The sequence below is a fragment of the Meriones unguiculatus genome, chromosome 18 (genome assembly GCF_030254825.1).
Source record: "Meriones unguiculatus strain TT.TT164.6M chromosome 18, Bangor_MerUng_6.1, whole genome shotgun sequence".
NCBI lineage: Eukaryota > Metazoa > Chordata > Mammalia > Rodentia > Muridae > Meriones > Meriones unguiculatus.
In genome coordinates, this window is record NC_083365.1 from 48,386,145 (window position 1) to 48,405,245 (window position 19,101).

General features: G+C 55.9%; 3 protein-coding genes across 10 annotated transcripts; 1 reads left to right on the plus strand and 2 right to left on the minus strand.

Annotated features, from left to right (window-relative positions):
• Positions 1-10: 10 nt before the first annotated feature.
• On the minus strand, positions 11-2,281 carry Frey1 (Frey regulator of sperm-oocyte fusion 1). Its single transcript, XM_021639302.2, has 3 exons — positions 554-2,281; positions 323-396; positions 11-167 (listed from the first exon to the last, which is right to left on the minus strand). The coding sequence occupies exons 1-3, from the start codon at positions 655-657 to the stop codon at positions 46-48; spliced, it is 300 nt and encodes a 99-aa protein (XP_021494977.1). The 5' UTR covers positions 658-2,281; the 3' UTR covers positions 11-45.
• Positions 2,282-2,404: 123 nt separating this feature from the next.
• Pex16 (peroxisomal biogenesis factor 16) lies at positions 2,405-8,375 on the minus strand. 4 transcript variants are annotated; one of them, XM_060371402.1, is made up of 11 exons: positions 8,357-8,375; positions 7,288-7,323; positions 6,568-6,644; positions 6,094-6,227; positions 5,863-5,963; positions 4,947-5,027; positions 4,672-4,824; positions 4,514-4,586; positions 4,284-4,403; positions 3,097-3,161; positions 2,405-2,588 (listed from the first exon to the last, which is right to left on the minus strand). In XM_060371402.1, exons 4-11 carry the CDS (start codon positions 6,165-6,167, stop codon positions 2,530-2,532), a joined length of 726 nt encoding a protein of 241 aa, XP_060227385.1. In that variant the 5' UTR covers positions 6,168-6,227; positions 6,568-6,644; positions 7,288-7,323; positions 8,357-8,375; the 3' UTR covers positions 2,405-2,529. The 4 variants fall into 4 exon arrangements, with proteins under 4 accessions (XP_060227385.1, XP_021495017.1, XP_060227386.1 ...); XM_021639342.2 differs by lacking the exon at positions 8,357-8,375 and adding an exon at positions 7,519-7,805; XM_060371403.1 differs by lacking the exon at positions 6,094-6,227.
• A 4,079-nt stretch (positions 8,376-12,454) lies between these two features.
• On the plus strand, positions 12,455-18,942 carry Large2 (LARGE xylosyl- and glucuronyltransferase 2). Of its 5 annotated transcripts, XM_021639340.2 has the most exons (15): positions 12,455-12,592; positions 12,681-12,845; positions 12,921-13,018; positions 13,304-13,386; positions 13,624-13,747; positions 13,940-14,111; positions 14,232-14,336; positions 15,898-16,010; positions 16,085-16,210; positions 16,388-16,543; positions 16,658-16,818; positions 17,229-17,507; positions 17,808-17,951; positions 18,053-18,248; positions 18,473-18,942. In XM_021639340.2, exons 2-15 carry the CDS (start codon positions 12,740-12,742, stop codon positions 18,680-18,682), a joined length of 2,073 nt encoding a protein of 690 aa, XP_021495015.1. In that variant the 5' UTR covers positions 12,455-12,592; positions 12,681-12,739; the 3' UTR covers positions 18,683-18,942. The 5 variants fall into 5 exon arrangements, with proteins under 5 accessions (XP_021495015.1, XP_021495014.1, XP_021495016.1 ...); XM_021639339.2 differs by having other exon boundaries at positions 12,681-13,018; XM_021639341.2 differs by lacking the exon at positions 14,232-14,336.
• Positions 18,943-19,101: the final 159 nt, after the last annotated feature.

A 19,101-nucleotide genomic window follows, 5' to 3' on the forward strand; every position in this document is an offset into this window, starting at 1 on the left:
GAGCCAAGCATTTGCTGACCAGAATAGCTTTATGTGGGGTTCCCATCACAGATTCACGTCATAGTAATAGTCAGCCATGTTGGGCCCGTCTCGCTTGCGCTGTTGGGCCTGAGAGAGAAGGGGTCGGGCCCCTCCTGGCCACGGGTGCTTGGGTCTGACCCCGTAGTCTAAAGAGAGAAGAGGATAACGGTGGAGAAAAGAGCTGCTGATTTGGAATGGGGCTCAGAAAAGGCGGTCTGGGAGTAGGAGGCACAGGGCTTGGCCCTGGGGGACCTCTAGGGGCACCTGCTGTGGAGGGTGGGGGAGGAAAGAGAAATACTACCATCCATCAGGCCTGAGAGCGGCTGTGGGAGCTCCAGCGGGGCTGAGAATTCCTCAGGAACAGATCGCTGAGACCTATGGGAAACGTTGCTGTGCTGAGTCCTGACCCCAAAGGCCACTGCCACTTCTCTGTAAGGGACACTCCAGGGTGAAGACTTTCATAAACTAGCCCTTCCCAGGATAGTGGACAGCCTCTTCCAGAGTCTTCTAGGCCCTGAAGCTCTGGCCTTACCTCTGGGGCTGAGGTCGAAGAAGTGCGCCTGCCAGGATGAGGTAAAAAAGGAAGAGACTGAGCCCAGCCCTGGGGTACAGAGCCCCAAGCATGGCGAGAACCATCTCCTATAGTCCCTGCTGTGACTTCTGCCTGCCCCTCCCCCAGGACAGAACCTGGTGCCAGTTCTCAGGGCTACCTCACAAAGGACATAGTTCCAGGGTTCGGCATCAGCACTTGACTTTCGCGTCCCGGGGAAGCCTCCTGTCCCACACGTCCCTGCCAGGACTCCATCCACTATCCAACTCTTGACTCCTAGAGGCCACCGTAGTCCTCCCTACCCACACAGTCCCCGTGGTCTGCTGGGGTCATCCATCCTTTGCCCCACTGCCTTGGTTGAGCCTCTCCCATGTCACGCCCAATGTCAGGACCACTCTCATCTCCGCCCACCAACCCATTCACCACGAAGTGCTAGAGAGACAGTCAACAGCCCCTTTCCTCCCGGGGCACCATGCCAAGCACAATGCTCTGCCAAACCTTCCCTGACATCATGCCACCCACTCCTTATGCCCCCACAACGCAGCACTTCAGTGTTGGGCTCCACCAAGACCCCATACAAGCCACCTTCCGCACACAGCCTCCCCTACCCAGGCTGCTGACTGGACACTGATGGCTGCGGGCTGGGGGTGTAGCCTGGTGGCGGGGGTCTCTATCCGGCTCTAAAATGACAGAACTGCTACAGTTCTGGAGCTTCCCAGCCTGCTGGCAGGCTTTGCCCTCCTTTGCCATCACTGCAGGAGATGCTTGCCACTGCTGCCAAATACTGCCTCCATCTCCAAGATCCCAGCGTAGTAGGTACACGGATTTCCTCTGGTAGTCACCAACTGCAGGGCTCGAACTCTGTTGCATGGCACCAAAGCCTGCTACAGTGCAGACACCCAGGATGCTTGTCAGGCTAAGCAGAGGCCACAGGTTCTAGAGTGGACAAACTGACAAGCCTTACTTTCTGCTGCCCCAGCTCAGGGCCTGGGCTGGTGGTTTTCAGAATCACATGGCAAGCACGTCAGGTTAAGAACAGGTACAGACAGTGCACTCCACTGTCAAGGAGCACCCCTGCTAGGAATAGTCCACACAACAAAAGGACAGGAGCCAGGCAGGTGTGAGCTATAATCCTGCACCGAGACACTGCCATGAGTTTGACCAAGTCAGACTCTTGTTTAAAAAGACGGAAAGGGAAGGACAGAGGAGGAGAGGGAAGGACAAATACCGAGGACAGACATTCAGGTCCACAGAGCCCTGCCAGGCCCTCCTCTGTCTTCTCCAAGTAGCCTGCACGGCTCCAGCAATCTCAGTCTGCCTGAGCCATAGTCAGCCTACAGGGAACGTGTCAGGGAGGGGAACTCTAGCACACACACCTGGAAACCACTTATTTCTTACGGACTCAGGTTCATGCTCTATCCCCTGCCCCAGCTCTGACAGATCTGACTTCTGCTGTAGAGAAGAGCTTCTCGTAGGGCTCGCTCTTCAGCCCTGTCGGGGGAAGGGTAAATAGAGGCCCTGGCTGGAAGGCATGCTGGACCACGGTCATTACTGGCCTAGCTCCGCTTGTCTTCACCAGGGACCAGTGAGAAAGAAGTGTCTAGTCATGCAGCTGAGGCAAATGATGACCCATGCTGGAAGAGGTGAAGTCACAGCCTGCTGTGCTGAGAGGAAGTTGCCCCTGGACCTGATGGAGATGTCTTGCCCAGTGACAAGGAGCAGGCTGCTGTGGCTTCATCCCAGGAGGGTGTGAAGAGGGACAGATGCAGTGACCAGGGTTGAAAAGCAGAGCTGCTAGGGGAGGTGCTTGCTAATGGACACAGAGCCGCATGCTGGACACTACCAGAGTCAGTTTTATTAGAGAAGAGGGGCCTGGGGAACTGGAGAGCTGAGACAAGCTCTGCCCAGGGTAACAGAGCATGGCACATGCCCCACTCTGCACCAGCTCCTGCATATCGTCAGCCCCAACTGTAGAAATATATTTTCTGCCAGGAGGGCAGGTAGTCCATGAGCGGCCCTGCAAAGAGAGGGAAGGAGGAGTTACTGCCCTGTGCCCTGTTCTGACACTGCCACCTGCACAGCATCTCACAACTGTCCCACCTGCTGTACCTCCTGCCTCTCTGCTGCTATGCTGGAGAACGGATTTACAGACAAGGACCCCTGGGTCCTGGGGAGACAAGTAGCATGACCGCCACATCTTCCTTTATGGTCAGACAGTCCCTAAGGCCCTTCCATTCCTTACCAGATGAGACTGCTTCCAATTATTCTGGTCCCAGAGGGTGGAGGAAGCTCGCCAACCTGATGTGGCCTAATAATCCTATATACATACACTTTTCTAGCCACCTCCCCACCTCCATGGGCCTCCTTAGGCCCTGGAGCTGTTAGCTCCCAATGCTCATTTTGGGCTCACTCCTGACTGCCCAATAATCAAACTAAAAAAAAAAAAAAAAAAAGAGCAAACAGTAAGACAAGGCCCTTCATGCCTCAGGGACATTGCACATCCATGTTGTCTTACCCATACTTACTTGCCACTAAGCCAACACCAGGGATGTGGTCTGCAAGGAGCTGGAGCAGGAAGAGGATCTTAGCTCTGAATGGGGAAGAGAAACAGCATGCTGAGGGGGGGTTTGTGGGGGGGCGGTCCCTGCACACCAGGAGCTAAAAACTATTACTGACCACCAGGCACTTCAGAAAACAAGGGGCTAGGCCACTGGCACTCTACCTGTCCACAGCTGCCAGCTTGTCATTTGGTAGGCACCAACTAACAACACTCTCCTCCACTCTCCCTTCCCTCTTTTTCCATCTTCCCACCATTGGCATTCAACAACAGTTCTTAAGAGTCACTTCAGAGCAAGGCCCGTGCCCTGGACGTTTGTGGAGGGCAGTAAGCTGGTAGAGCATGAGCCACATAGAAGCCTCACAAGCTAACGCTCAAGTGTAGTCAGGGGCCTAGGAAGAGGACACAGTCCTAAGGGTCCTCTCTACCTCAAAGAGAGGCTGCTTGTTTTAAGACATGGGACTTCCCGTACGAGAGCTTGGGGCAAGACACGACATTGGGAACACTGGAGAACATGAGTGGGTTGGAGTTGTGGTTCTGGGGCGGAACACTTTCCTGTATGTTTGAGGCCGTGGGTTTGCTCCCCAGCAGCACCTAACATTTATCACATGCTCATTACATACCAAGCACGGCTAAACACACTCAGTTACCTCACCCCAACAACCTATCAGATGAGTACCATCTCTGGCCCCATTTTACAGGTGTGGCAATGAGCCCAGGTCTCCCAGCCCAGCCCCTGCTCAGACACTCCACTTCAGCTCACAGGTGCCCTGGCAGGCCTGTATGAGAGGGTTCTCTGCCTGGGGCAGCGCTCTGCTGCCTCCTGGTTGATCAGTGTGGGAGGGACCCAGCAGTGACAGCCTGGCTGGAGCCTGTTTAGGCGCCCAGCTCCTCAGAAGTGCAGCACCTGCTCTGAAAAGTGGATACCCTATGGTAAGGAGCTGGAGATGGGTGGTCAGCATCGACTGTGGCCTTGCAGAACTCTTATCCGGCCTCGGTGGTCTCTCGAGAAGTACACAAGCTCACACTAGCCTGAGGACTTTTTGAGGGCAGGCTGGGTGGCTCTGGAGGCTGCTTCCAAACCAGCTGGTACTCGGCTGACCCCAACCCTCTCCGTGTGGCACTGACCAGCCCTGCTGATCTGGGGATCCTTACTCAGAGAAGCGGTCATAGAATGGCGAACGCAGCAGGTAGTACAGCAGCAGGACTGTGCGGCGCCGCAGCTCTAGCCGCTCCCTCCGCGTCAGGTTCTTCCTATCACTCAGGAGACTCAGGCTGTGGGGAAAGGGACAAGGATGATCTATGTCCCTGAGAAGGATAGGCTGGGACAGCCACACGCCAAGCAGAAAGCCATGGAAGGAGAGGAATCCCTTACCCCTTCTCACCTAGTCATATCCACCACACCAGACAGTAACCAGGGTGTCCATGACCGCTGCCCCCATATGCCCAGGCTGAGCACTGACGGTCAAGGTGTCAAGGATATCTCCAGTGTAGGGTCCAGCTCGGCTCCTCCCCTACCCACCTCCAGCACAACTAAGGATACAGTGCAGCAGGGGCCGAGCAATATACAAAGATTCTGCGATGGTCTCCTGAAGCCCCAGAGGGGTAGGCGGTGCGCTCAGCTCCTCCTGCTGCTGTTTCTGCCGAATCTCCCGCTCCTGGGGGGCTCCCCAGTGCCGTGAGTGCAGGGATGGGCCTAGAACAGAAGGACAAGGTAAGTGAACCAGGAGCCAAAGTGGGTGCTGACAGAAGCCAGTCCCTCGGGCTCACACTGACCTCAGCACCTAGGTGCCCAGTCGAGCTACATCTTCCACTTACTGTTCTGCAGGGTTCGCACCACTCTGTTGGACCGTTTCCCTACATATGATGGCTCCTGGCTGCCCGGGCTGTGGTCACCATCTAGCAGGTAGAGACAGGAAAGAACATAAGAGAGACACGTTCCTAACAGAGCCTGCAGAAAACGTGTGCAGTGAATGCTTGAGGAGAGACTGGGAGAACGCAGGAGCCTGTCCTCTGGCAGCAGCCGAACTAAGGAAATCACACCCTGGGTCCGTGGTTCAACAAATAATCTTTCCACAGAGAGAAGCAGCCTGGAACCTACCCTGGCCCAGAAAGAGGCCATCATCACTCATAGGCACAGTCAGCCAAGAACCTAGGCTTCCAAGATACTGGAGGAAGGAAGGGAAAGCCCAGCACAACCACACCTATCAGGGACACGGGACCATGAGGCCATGTTCTCTCAATCCTTTGCTGTCGAGTTCATGTGGGAGATATATCACTGTCCCCATTCTAATTGAGGGGAGAGACTTGAGGCTGATGGACGGGCCCAATGCAGCCAAGTGCCCTGCCTCTTGAGGCTGTGGCTCAGGATACAGAACCAAGCCCAGAGACAATATTGGCAGGACACCTACTTTGCATTGATGTGGTGTCCCTAGTTCCTGCAGCCCACAAGACAGAAGGACTCTGGGACCACAAGTCCCAAGTTCAGAGATGGGAGTATAGAGCAACTGGGATCAGGGATTCAGTGGCAGAGCAATTGCCTAGCATGTACAGGCCCTGGGTTTGATCTCCAGGATCTCAAAAACAAATAAAAACTCCAAGTTTAAGTTCTGATTTTACCCAAACCTTTTTTCCCCCTTTTGAATAACTGGGTGCCGAGCTGATGGGGAATGTGCTCCAAATCCACACATCAGCCCCATGTACCACCCTCCTCCAGGGCCAAGAAGCAGCTCACCGAAGGGCTGCGCCTGGGTCTCCCTGTCCAGTGGAACGATGGGGGGTGAGGTCTGAATGCCAGCCTTGAACCAGATCAGCAGGAACATGCGCAGCACGGCCCTGAGTTGGGGAGTGTGGTAGAGTTAGGGGGAGGTGGCTAGAAAGCAGGTAGCAAGGCTGCTCTGCTGAGCACCTTCACAGCTGGCCCAGGTCACCCCACCTGAATCCTGCCCTCCGCAGCCCAACCTACTTGGCCAGCTGGATGAGGGCAATGACGAGCCAACGGCCTACTTCACCCCACACCTTGGTCGCCCCCATCTCCATGAACACCTCCACACACTCCAGCACGCTCAGCCATGTCAGTAACTTCTGCTGGGACAGCGACTGCAAGAAGCCCAGAGGTCAGGGAGCTTCTCTAGCCCAAGTGCTGTCCTAGGGAAAGAGGGCCACTCCAGCGGGTGGGGACTTCCCCCTTTCCAAGCCCAACGCCTGAGGTCAAACACCAGTTCCACTGCTAACAGGCTGGCTGGCCAGGGGCAGGCTCTCCCATGTCTAAAACTTCACGCATGAGATGAGGACAACTAACAATTGGTCTGAGGTTCAGAAGGACGCAGACAGGTCTCACGTCCTGAGACTATAGCATCTGCCACACACATGCTGGTCATTACTGTTTGCTTCCCAAGTCCCTGAGCTCCCCACCCTTGGCTCCTGGCAGAGTCCTCACCACAGGCAGCTTTTTTCGAAGCTCCTTCCGAAGGATCCCGTCATTGAGCAGCACAAGCAGGTTAGAGGCAGAGTACACTGAGAAGCAAAGCATGGTCTTGAGAGGCTGGCTCTGGTGTGGCTTCCAGACCTCTGACCTTTACCCCAGAGTGCGACAGTAAACCTGTCACAAGTTGCACTCAGCTGCCCACAGACTGTGTGGAAACCGACATGGCTCTCCTCCCACTTTCTCAGAGCCCCATTCTCTCCAGGATGACATATGAACCAATAAGAAAGGAGCTGATTACAGTGACAAGCCAGTTCTTGTTCTGCTGGACAGCACTGGCTACAGAGCTGCTTAGAACTGCCTGTCATGTTCCAAACAGCCAAATGTGTGGCCCCCACCTCACCTTTGCTCTCTTTGCAGACGGAGGGTCTATATCACACCTACCTTTCAGAATCTACCTCATCCTTTCATCACTTCCCCCACTAACTACGAAAACACTGCGGAGACACCTACAGCATGGAGCTGGTGGCATCTGATAATCAGTCCTGACAGCAGGGCCCGTTCTCCTGCCTCACTGATCTGAATAGCCAGCCATGGCCCTCACAAGTCTCCCAACTCTGGGAACACCAAGAGACAGTGGACAGCTGATCTAGAGGGCAGCCTAGGACCTGGAGCCAGGGGGATCATGTCTTCTGGAAGCCTTCCCCCCCCTCCCCAGACCAGAGCCCAACTCACCCAACTCAGATAGCTCGTGTGAATCGGAGAAGCGACCTGGGGAAAAAGGTACAGGAGACAAACGTTGGTATCTGTTTCACCCTGCAGCTTTGGCATCTCCTAACTCCCTATATGCCACGGAACCTAGACAAAAATCAAGCACCACGACCACTTTCCTGAGTCCACAGGGTAAGGGCCATAGGGGTCATGGGGCAGGGTCCCGAAGAAATGGGTCAAAGGTCAGTGTGGCACCTGCCAGCAGGTAACTGAGGCCCCGCACTGCTGTCTCCAGCTGGGCTGTGGCTGCTGGATGACGAGTCACGTACTCCTGGTAGCGGAGGCCCAGGAGCCGCAGCTTCTCCATCCTGCCCTGGCCTCCGACAGTCCCACCGGCCGACAGCACGGCTGTCGGCGGGGCCCTGCGTCCTGCGCCCTCCTTCCTGCTTCCGGCCCTAAGCCCGCCTCCCAGTTGCTCAACTTCCGCAGCCCAGGACGAGCCAGACGCGCGGAGCCCCTGAACGCCCCTTTACCCCATCTCTAGCACCTCCTCCCAGCCGCCGTGAGCTCCCACCCTCCCTCCTTCCAGCCATTGGCTCCCTCACTCTCCGCCCTAAAGCTCCTCGGAGCCTCAGGCACCCGATCTTCCGCCTTCTTGGTTGGCTGTCTCGGCGCCTGCGCAGTTGCGGCTTGGCGGCAGGCTGAGCAGTTCATACTAGAGAAGGGAGCAGGAAGCCTCAGGCCAGGCTTTCCCAGCAGATCGCGGATCGGCTCGAGCGGGAGGGCCGGACCAGCAAAGGGCTTGGGATTTAAGGTGCAGGGAACCTCGAACCTGTCCTAAATGGGTCTCAGCAGCCGCCAGTCTCGCATAAAAGCCTGTGCCGAGGAAACTGACGCACGCCCAGCCGGCAGTGCCGTGGCTTCGGCTCCTTCAGGACCTGTGGACCCCACAAACCCCGTACCCGGACGACTACTCCCGCGGAGAATACCCTAGCCTCGCCTTCTCTCGGTTTAGGGATGACCCCTCGCATCCGCTTCCCTCATCTGCACCTCGGGTTTTCCCATCTATAAAATTATTTGGGCCGACTTGGACCTTGAACTCGGAACGAATCTCAGCGTTTCCTGGCCCTTGGGTGCAACCCCCGGCTCCCAGCTGCTCCCCAGGGGTTGGCAGTAACTCCTAGGGAGCGTTCCTGAACCAAGCAGCAGCGCGGTTAGAGTCAGTCAAGGCGACGCCGAAGCGGAGGGCGGGAACCGCTCCGGGGAGGCAGCTGATTGGCTGTGGGGAGAGGGGGCTCGGCAAACCCGCGCCATTGCGGACTCCGCTCGCGAATTTAGCGTATTCCAAGAATTATAACCCGTTTATTTAATGCCCCACCAGCCATTATCTTCAGACAAGGACAGGACAATGTATGCCCAGTAATGCCCCCCCCCAAATGTCATAATGAAACCCGTTTTTTTGTTCTGCTTGCTTTGTGCTCCTCACTGTGTATCCCCGGCTGGCCTACATCTGCCTCCCAAGTGCTGGGGTCAAAGGCTTGTGCCTCCACGACAGGTGAGGCGCATTGTTTTATGCAGATAATATACACTAATAAAAATGGCCATAAAGGGGTCGGAGAGATGACGCAGGGGTTCAGAAATGCTCATTAAAGAATCCTTTTAAAAAAGCTAGACGTGGTGCTGGAGAGATGGCTTGGAGTAAAAGGGCACTTGTTGCTCTTGCAGAGAGAGGACTCACACGGTGGCTCACAAGCATTCATAATTCCATAATTCCGACTTGAGGGAAGTCGATGCCTACTTCTGATCTCTGCAGGCGCCAGGTAGGCACAGATGGTATACGGAAAGACAAGCACGCCAAACTCGTATGCATAAAATGAAATAAATTTTACAAAAAAAAAAAAAAAAGCTGGATGGGGTGTCACATGCATGTATTTCCAGCCCTTGGGAGGCAGGATTATTACAAGTTTAAAGCCAGCCTCGCCCATGGAGTGAGTTCCAGATTAACTGAGCTGAAAAGCAAGACTTTATTTTTAAGAATTAAATTGAAACTAAGTTTTTAAAGTGCCTGCTATGTTTGGTCATGATTGGAATGCTGCTTTAGTCTGAGCCATTTTAAGCATCACATTCAACAGGAAGTACAATACATTTCCACTTCCTTTTTTTTTTTTTTTTGTCAATGTGGAGCCACACTTGAATTGTCAACTCATTCATGCCAATGCCAGCAAACAAAGATTCAGGGGCAGCTGTCGTGCGCCTCAAAAGAGTCTGTAGGATGGGAACCATGGAAGTCCGTCTTCATCCTGTCCTGAGTGGTGCATATTCTTTGCCCTATTGTCAACTTGATGGTTCAGTCTTCATTGTCAACTTGGTGGGTTTAGAATCACTGTAGAAACTTGGCTCCAGAAACACTGAGCCCAGAGGACTCAGTCTGGATGTTTGTATTTGTGTCCCTTGGGTTGGAGTCCTGAGCTGAATAAAGGAGAAAGCACCCTGAGTGACAGCACCCATTTTTTTTTAAGGTTTATTTTTTATTTATACAATGTTCTGCCTGCATGTGTGGCTGCACGCCAGAAGAGGGCACCAGATCTCATTATAGATGGTCATGAGCCATCATGTGGTTGTTGGGAATTGAACTCAGGACCTTTGGAAGAACAGTCAGTGCTCTTTAACCTCTGAGCCATCTCTCCAGCCCACCATCACTGTTTCCTGTCTGATACAAGGATACAAGGAGGCCAGCAGCCTCAGGCTTCTGAAACCATGGCTTCCCCATCATGATGGAATGTACCCTTAAACTGCCAATCCCCCCTCAAGCTTGCTTCTGCCTGGTGGTTTATTGTGTCACAGCCATAGAGAAGTAACACATCAACCTCGTCCATTTGGTGGGAACTTCTGTCCACAGATGAGACCCAAGGAGGTCCAACTACTTATCCCAGGTAGCACAGCAAGGCGCTGACCAAAAGGCAGTGTCCTCTAGCCCAGAAGGAACCATGACATGAGGCTGGCTTTGCTGAGGAACTGGGCTTGGAAACTCGGTGACTTCACTGTCTTTTGGGCCACTCCTTAGCCCTCTGCTGAAGCTGCAGTGAAGGTATGTGTGTTTGTACAATCTTACATGTGTGCAAGGTTTCAGATAGATAGTCTTTTGTTCTGGGAGGAAGGAGAGGCCTGGAGGGACAGGGATACACCACTTCCCCTGACATTCAGGGCCCTTCTCTCCAGGACAGCTGAGTGGACCTAGCCAGGCTGGCAGCTGCAAGACTGCCTGAATTTCCTCTCTAGATCTGTAGCCTGATTAGGCTCCAGAGACAAAGAGCAGAGGTGTGTGCAGGCTTGGCAGGCTCCAAGGAGGCCCCTCCTCGTTGGATTACCGGACCTGGCTGGGCAAGGCTGGATTGTAAGGCCTCTAGGTAAATGGTGCTGGATCCTTACACCTTCGATCGGCCCCAAGTCACTGGGGCAGGAAGACCAGTTGGACAGGCACGGATGAGGACACCGAAGGAAGGCTCAGGGAGGGTGCTGGGCAGGTCCAAGGTCACAAAGTAAAGTCCTAGGCAGGGCTGGCTCAAACGGGATCTCAACTCCAGAGGACTAGACTGACCTGGGTCTTCCTCTCCTCTGAAGACTCCGGAAGGGCATCTTGAGGGTCCAGCAGACACTTCTGCCCATCCTTTCACTAACCCACCCACAGTGCTGAAAGTGAGGTGGTGTCATCATGAGAGACCACAGTGGGAGCTAAAGTCTTCACTAGCTCACTTCTCTTTATGGAAGACTTAGCTCGGTCCAGGCTCTGCCTGTGGCCTTCATATTTGGACTCCCACAACTATCTCGCTGTTGAGGGCCTTGGGAAGGGACCCTTCCATTCCCCCACCGACCCCTGACCTGCACCCCAACTGCACTGCAGGCTGAAGATGAAGATACTAAAGCCCCGGATACCAGGGTTTTCCCGTAATTCCTAAATGTACCAGAGGCAGCTTTCGGTTTCCATAGTAACTTCTAAAAGCCCACAGGCTGATCCCTTCCACCGCTACCCCCCCCCCCCCCATCTCCTGGAGAAAGGCATTCGGAAAACTCAGGGGAGGAGCCAGCCCAGGTTGCTGCTTAGGGGTCGGCCTCATTTTATGCAACGGGACCTTGAGCGAAAAGGCCCAGCCTGAGCCCTTTGAGGGCAGGTCCAGTTCCCACCCAGACCGAACCCGAACACCCGGAATACGTGTGGAGCAATGGGGGCGAGGGGGAGGGAACCGAATAACAGACAGGCAACTCCAGCTTCCCTCGAGGAGCCGGGAGGATACGCAAGTGAAGTGAAGAGAGCTACATTCCAGTGGGGAGGAAGGGCAGGGGCAGGTCCTGAGCCAGAAGACCCTTAGGGGAGACTGAGCAGCCGCCACAGCAGGGAGTCTGCGCAGGAGCAGTAGAGAGCTGCCTGTCACAGCAAGTGGCCAAAGTGTGTGCGTTTCTTTCACTCTTCAGCGACAGTCTCGTCTTGTGTCCTCGGGGTGACTTGAGGATTAACTGAGCAAGGACTTGGCAAACACTTAGCTCAGGGCCTGGCATTCAGTCTGGGCTCAACCGACCATGGCAGGGCTCCTTCACAGCCCAGAGCTCCTGCACCCTTTGAGGACCAGAGGCGTGCCTGAGGCCTGCTGAGGGCTGGAAAGAAAAGGCAAGAAGAGATTCAGGCCTGGGGCGGGGTATCCACGGCCCTGCTCCTGCCCCGGCCACAAAGACGCCCTCTGCCAGCTCTCGTGCTGGAGGGAGGCGGCCTTCAAAAGGGCGCAGTGCCCGCGTCTTCAAGTCTTCCTCTTCTGGGCCGGGCTGGGTCGCCTGGACTAAGGGCGAAAGAGGACGCGCAGGCTACAGGTGTCCCTAGCAGACCCAGCTTCCCGTCCTGGAACTGAGCAGGTGTCCCTAACCCCTGGGCCAGACATTCCGATCCATCCACCCTCGAGTACTCCCTCGGTGCCCGGGCCAATCCTTTGATTCCGAGCTCCGGGACAACGGTCCCTCCCCTTAGGGGGAGGAATGGAGTCGTGGAACCAGAAGGGTGAAGGTAGCGGTCACAAGACCAGCCTGGATAGCTGTCCCCTCAGCCTTCAGCTCTCCCCGCGCCTCCCTAAAGGGGGTTGTAGGTTCCGGGCATGTTGCGGGGCTGTCCGGTGCAAGGCGGAGGCGGGGCCCTGCCAGGGGTCTCCCCGCCCCTTCCAGCACAGCCAAGCAAAGGTGAAACCTGAGCCCAGGTTGGAGGCGGGGCTAGTTCCCAGCTTCGCCAGGGTCCCGGCTACTGGGCGGTCGCTGGAAGAACCGGGCCTTCCTGGAGCCGCCAGAGCAGGTGAGGCCCGCAGCTGTGCACCGGCGGGGCGAGCAGCCGTCGGGCCCCGCGTCCCAGCGCTGACCCTCCTCTGGTCGTTGGTCCTCAGGGCTGGTGATGGAGCCCGCAGCCCGGGGTCGCTCCCCGCCCTGAGTCCCTCTAACAGCCATGCTGCCCCGAGGGCGTCTCCGGGCAATGGGGGCCGTCGCGCTACTACTGCTGCTGCTGCTGCTGCTGCTGGTTGGCTTTTTCCTGTCCAGCCGGGACACCGAGTGTGAGCGCCGAGAGCTGGGCAGGCGAGGTGGGGACCCCTGTGACCTCTGCCTGCTCACGCCACGTGTCCTTTCAGACGGACTGCGCGCAGCGGCTACCCTCGATGGAGACCCGTGCGGGAGCCGCAACCTCTCCGCCTCCAGCCTGCAGCCTCTCCTGCCACCCAAGTGCGAGGTGGGTGCGTGTGGCGCTGAAGGCTGCCACCCCCAGGGTTCCAGGCCCCCTGTCCAACCATCTGAGCATCCGTGGCAATCACAGCACCTGACATCTGGCCACCCAGCTGGAACACCTCAGGACCCTTAGAGTGCAGCCCCCCTCCCCCAACTCCTGTCCTCACTTTCCCCACACCCGCTTTCCCGGCTGTGATGTCAGGTGGGGGCTACACTGTTCTAGAGCAGGCTGGCTAGGACGGCTAGTGGAAGTTCGGGACAGCTGCTGACTTAGGAATCCTTTCCCTAGCTCTTGCATGTGGCCATCGTGTGTGCGGGATACAACTCCAGCCGAGATATCATCACTCTGGTCAAGTCCCTGCTCTTCTACAGGTACAGACAGGCCGCTGGCTGAAGGTCAGGAACCCACCCCTAACAAAGCGTTGGACATCACCGTTCTGAGTTTCTATTCTCATCCATGCTGAGGAGACTGAAGTCTCCTTCTTACCAAGGGGGGACCATCAGAACATCCCCAAGAGCTCTTTGTAGGAGACAGGGCCACCTCCTGTGGGGGAGAATCCTGCACTGTTCTTGCACAGCCACGTCAGGCTAACTTTCTCCACCCAAAAGGAAAAATCCACTGCACCTCCACCTGGTAACCGATGCTGTAGCCAGAAACATCCTGGAAACGCTCTTCCGAACGTGGATGGTGCCAGCTGTGGCAGTCAGCTTCTACGATGCGGAAGCGCTCAAGGCAGGAGTCTCTCCCTCTGCACTCCCGCCCAGCTAGGCCCATCCTCTACTTACTCTCCGCAGTGGGTGGCGGGAGAGGAGAGACCCTGCCCCACCAAGCCTCCTGGAGTGCAAATCTTTCCCCCTTTGGGGGGAATGGCTGCCTTCCGCTGTGCCACTTGGCCTGTCCTGCCCCCCTCTTCCCACTCCACAGCCCCTGATCTCCTGGGTCCCCAACAAGCACTACTCAGGCCTGTATGGGCTAATGAAGCTCGTCCTTCCCAGCGTCCTGCCTCTCAGCCTGGCCCGAGTCATTGTCCTGGACACCGATGTCACCTTCTCCTCTGACATTGCGGAGCTCTGGACACTGTTTGCTCAATTTTCTGGTGAGACCCGTGCAACCCTGGCGTGGCCTGCCCACTCCCCAGTTTACCCAAGCCCCCCCCCCACGTGGACTAGCCCTGAGCCCTCATCCCCAGGCAGCTCCCTCCCACCCTCCCCTCCAGACAAGCAGGTGGTCGGTCTCGTGGAGAACCAGAGCAACTGGTACCTGGGCAACCTCTGGAAGAACCATAGGCCCTGGCCTGCCTTGGGCAGGGGCTTTAACACAGGTGGGGACAGTAGTGACGGGGACAGGACAGGGTGGGCTGCTGGGCCTCGGTGGTGGGGCGGGCGCACAGAATGCTAAGAAGCCCCAAGAAGAACTCTGCCAGTGCTGTGGAAGGGACACGGGGTGAAGAGAGCTCTCCCACCTTTCGCGTTTGTACCAAATGGCTGTGGCAAACTCCTTGCTTCCTTTGAGACTTTGTTTTCTCATTATATCATGGGAAGAACCCTGCTATTAGCAAATATGACAAGACTCAATACTGGGAGGGCTCTGTGAGCTGTGTGGTACATGGTTCCACCCCTCTGTCCAAGGGAGTTATGGGTGATTATGTCTGAGACATCAGAGAATACAGTCCCGTGTTGACAGTTTGGACATATTCTGAGGGATTTGCCATTAGACAATTTGGTTGCTGTGCAAACACCAGAGGCTGTATTGATACACCCAGATGGAATAGCCTACTCTTGTCCAGCCGTGGTACGGCCTGGAAACAACAGGAGTGTTACAGGGCTGAGTGCCTACTGACAGGCAAGTATTTGTGCAGCTGAAAATGGAAAAAGCATAGGAAAAACACTAGGTAGCAGGCTGCTTGGTTGGTTTGACAAGGACTCGTGTAGCCAGAATGGCTTTGAACTCACTACGCACCTGAAGATGACCTTGAACTTCTGCTCCTTCTGCCTCCGTCTCCCCAGTGCTGGGGTTACAGGTGAATGCTCCCTGGTTTAGGCCATGCTGGGGCTCATGTGCGCGACAGACAAGCACTACAACTAGGCCACATACCCTGACTCTAGGTGGTGGCCTTTTATTTCATATAATCATGTTTCGTTTGTAGCCTACGTTTTATATTGCTGGCCAAAGCGCCATTAGGTGACTGTACAATTAAGACCTCGTGCGCCCGACGAGGTAGTAGATGCCTGCAATCCCAGCACTCAGGGAGGCAGAGGCAGGCAGATCTCCGTGAGTTTGAGGCCAGCCCGGTCTACAAAGCGAGTCCAGGACAGCCAAGGCTACACAGAGAAAAAAAAAAAAAAAAGAGACCTTGTCACCTGTCCTGGTGTTGCTGATTGTTGGTGATAATCCCAGCTTGTGGGAGCCTGAGGCAGAAAGTTAATATAGATTGCAAGGTGAGGCCAGCCTAGGAACCTGTGAGACCCTGCTTCAAAATAATATCTCTTTAAAGATTTGTCTTATGTATATGAAAGTTCTGTCTGCATATATGCCCGCACACTGCATGCATGCCTGGTACCAACGGGGGTCAGAGAGGGTGCTGAGCCCTCTCAAACCGGAGCTCGGAGCTCTGAGGGCTGTGCCTCACCACGGGGGTTCTGGGAATCGGACCTGGGTCCTCGGCAAGAGCAACAAGTGTTCTAAACAATGGATCCAGCTTTTCAGCTCCTCAGAATAAAATTTCAAAGGGGGGCTGGGGCTGTAGTTCATCGGTAGAGAGAGCGTCTTGACCGAATGAGGGTTTGGGCTTCCCCCCATACTACAAAACAAACATTTCAAAAGATGCGGGAGCCATCCGGGCCGTCCCTGGTGGGCATGGCAACCTCTTCCCCTGTTGGCAGGTGTGATCCTGATGCGTCTGGACCGGCTCCAGCAGATCGGCTGGGAGGAGATGTGGAAGCTGACGGCCAGACGAGAGCTGCTCACTCTGATGGCCACTTCCCTGGCTGACCAGGTCTGGAGGAATCCTTGTGGGAGCAGAAATGGGGGCAGGCTGGGGACTGAGATGCGATGTCTGTCGCTGCCTAGGACATCTTCAATGCTGTCATCAAGGAGCACCCTGAGCTGGTGCGTCCCCTGCCCTGCGTCTGGAACGTGCAGCTGTCAGACCACACACTGGCTGAGCGCTGCTACTTGGAAGCAGCTGACCTCAAAGTGAGTGGAGACCGCAGAGCTAGGGCGGGCGGGGGGAGGGGAGGAGGATGGGGAGAGGGAAAGGGGGCTGGGGGGCACCACATACACACAAACACACACACACAGATGGACAGACAGACGGCCGGGACTCTTGCTCCCTTGCTGTTCTTACCACCCGCCGATACCTCCTGGGTCCAGGTGATCCACTGGAATTCACCAAAAAAGCTTCGAGTGAAGAATAAGCATGCAGAATTCTTCCGGAACCTGCACTTGACCTTCCTGGGGTATGATGGGAAGCTGCTGCGGAGAGAGCTCTTTGGATGCCCCAACCAGCTCCCTCCTGGGGCTGAGCAGGTGAGAGAGGGTCACGCTGCCTTGTCTTTGGGAAATCTTGCCTCTCCGTGCCCAGGTGGGCCTTGGCCGGAGGGCATGTCACCCTGTTCTTTCTTTGCCTGGACCCCTGCTCAGCTGCAACAGGCCCTGGCACAGCTGGATGAGGAAGAGCCCTGCTTCGAGTTCCGCCAGCAGCAGCTCACTGTGCACCGAGTGCACATCACCTTCCTGGCCCACGAGCCGCCGCCCCCCCGGGCTCACGATGTCACCCTGGTGGCCCAGCTTTCTATGGACCGGTGAGGCTGTGAAGGGCACCCCAGGTGGCATGGCATAGGCTGAGTCTGCAGATGTGAGGGAATGGCTGTATCTGGGAGCCCGCTGGTGTGCTAGTGGGCTTGTTGGTCCCCGGAAGGATGCCGGAAGTTGGAGACAGTGGATATGGTGGGAAAAGCTTTGGGCTTTTCTTGGAGGTTTTTCTGATGCCTAGAACTGCCCTGTGGGACTGTGGGACCATGAGGAAGCTTCAGGATTTCAGGCTTCTAATTTGCCCAGCTGTCGAAAGTGGGGGTAGTTGTGAGGATTGAAAAAGACCAGCTCTGTGCTTGTGCCATACTTGTGTCACACGAGGGGGCTCTGCAGTGGCTGACTTTGGGGAGGATTTCTAGCACAAGTGCCGGAGCAGGGCTGACCTCCCGCATCACCCCAGGCTGCAGATGCTGGAAGCCCTGTGCAGGCACTGGCCGGGCCCCATGAGCCTGGCCTTGTACCTGACAGATGCCGAGGCTCAGCAGTTCCTGCACTTCGTGGAAACTTCACCAGTGCTCTCTGCACGGAAGGATGTGGCCTATCATGTCGTGTACCGGGAGGGTCCCCTCTACCCCATCAACCAGCTTCGAAATGTGGCCTTGGCCCAGGCCCTCACACCCTATGTCTTCCTGAGCGACATTGACTTCTTACCTGCCTACTCCCTCTATGACTCCCTCAGGTGGGCCTGGAGGGCGAGAGAGCGGCAGCATTTGGGGTATATGCTGTGATAATCAGGAGTATCTTGGGGACCCCTAGGTTGCCCTGTCCCTGTATCTTTCTTGGGCTCCGTGGCCTCTACGAAATGGGGCTATCTTCGATCTTTTTTGGGGGGCTGCCACTGAGTCAGGGTGGTAATGTCCTGCTTTACACAGCAGTTGTCTGCATGGCAAGGCTACCTGAGGCAGCAGAGGAAGATGGGGCTGTGGCTCAGCAGGGGTGAGACCCTGGGCTGTGAGCACCTTCCTGCTCCTCTCCCCAGGGCCTCTATCGAGCAGCTGGGCAGTCGGCGGAAGGCTGCTTTGGTGGTGCCTGCATTCGAGACCCTGCAGTACAGGTTCAGCTTCCCTAACTCCAAGGCAGAGCTGCTGACCTTACTGGATGCAGGCTCCCTCCACACCTTTAGGTAAGAGGGGCCATGCTCTGGCCCACTGTTCCCAAGCTGGGCCACCCAGGAGCCTACAAATTCCTAGGCTCAACCGTGCTCCCACCTGACCTGTTACACAGGTACCACGAGTGGCCTCAGGGTCACATGCCCACAGACTACCCCCGTTGGCGGGAAGCCCAGGCACCATACCGCGTGCAGTGGTCGGCCGACTATGAGCCCTACGTGGTGGTACCCCGGGACTGTCCCCGCTACGACCCTCGCTTTGTGGGCTTTGGCTGGAACAAGGTGGCTCACATCATAGAGCTGGATGCTCAGGTGAGGAGGGCAGTTGTGGCCCTGGCTGTGATCTGTCACTTCCTGGGTGGGCCATGGCACAAGCTTGCATTTCAGCCCTCTCTTGCTCCTCCCCAGTTCAGCCCTGGCTTCTGTCCCCGTTCTTGATTTTGTTTTTTGAGGCAGGGTTTCCCTGTGTAGCCTTGGCTGTCCTGGACTCAAACAGGCATGTGCCACCACAGCCGGCTCTGACCCCGTTCTTACAGGATTATGAACTCCTGGTTCTTCCCGAGGCCTTCTCCATCCACTTGCCTCACGCTCCAAGTCTGGACATCTCCCGATTCCGTTCCAGCCCCACCTATCGGGACTGTCTCCAGGCCCTCAAGGAGGAGTTCCACCAGGACTTGTCAAGGCGCTATGGGTCTGCAGCTCTGAAATACCTCACTGCCCTGCAGCAGTCCCAAAGCCGGGCCTGAACTGGCCCGGCTGCCCCTGGCCGCGGCTTTCACACACATTCCCTAGAGACACTGGAGAGCCCTGATGGGTGCCTTTCTGCTATTTAAATTATTTAAGGTTTTTATCAGAGGGGCTAGGGTGGAGCCCCTGTGGGGGTTTCTAGTTCCTTCTCCAGCTGCTGTCCCACGGCTGCGGTCCCGCCCTCCTTTGCCCCAGCTGGTTTGGGGCTAGCTCTCCCAATTCTTTCATAATAAAAAAAAAAAATTTTTAATTTTTTAAATCTTTTATGTGTTTTGACTGTATGTATGTATGTGGCAAGAGGGTTTTAGATCCCCTGAAGCTGTATAGGTGGTTGTGAGTGGCCATGTAGGTGCTGGGAACCGAACCCAGGTCTTAATCCCTAAACCATTTCTCTAACCTCAAGATAAAAGTTTTAAAA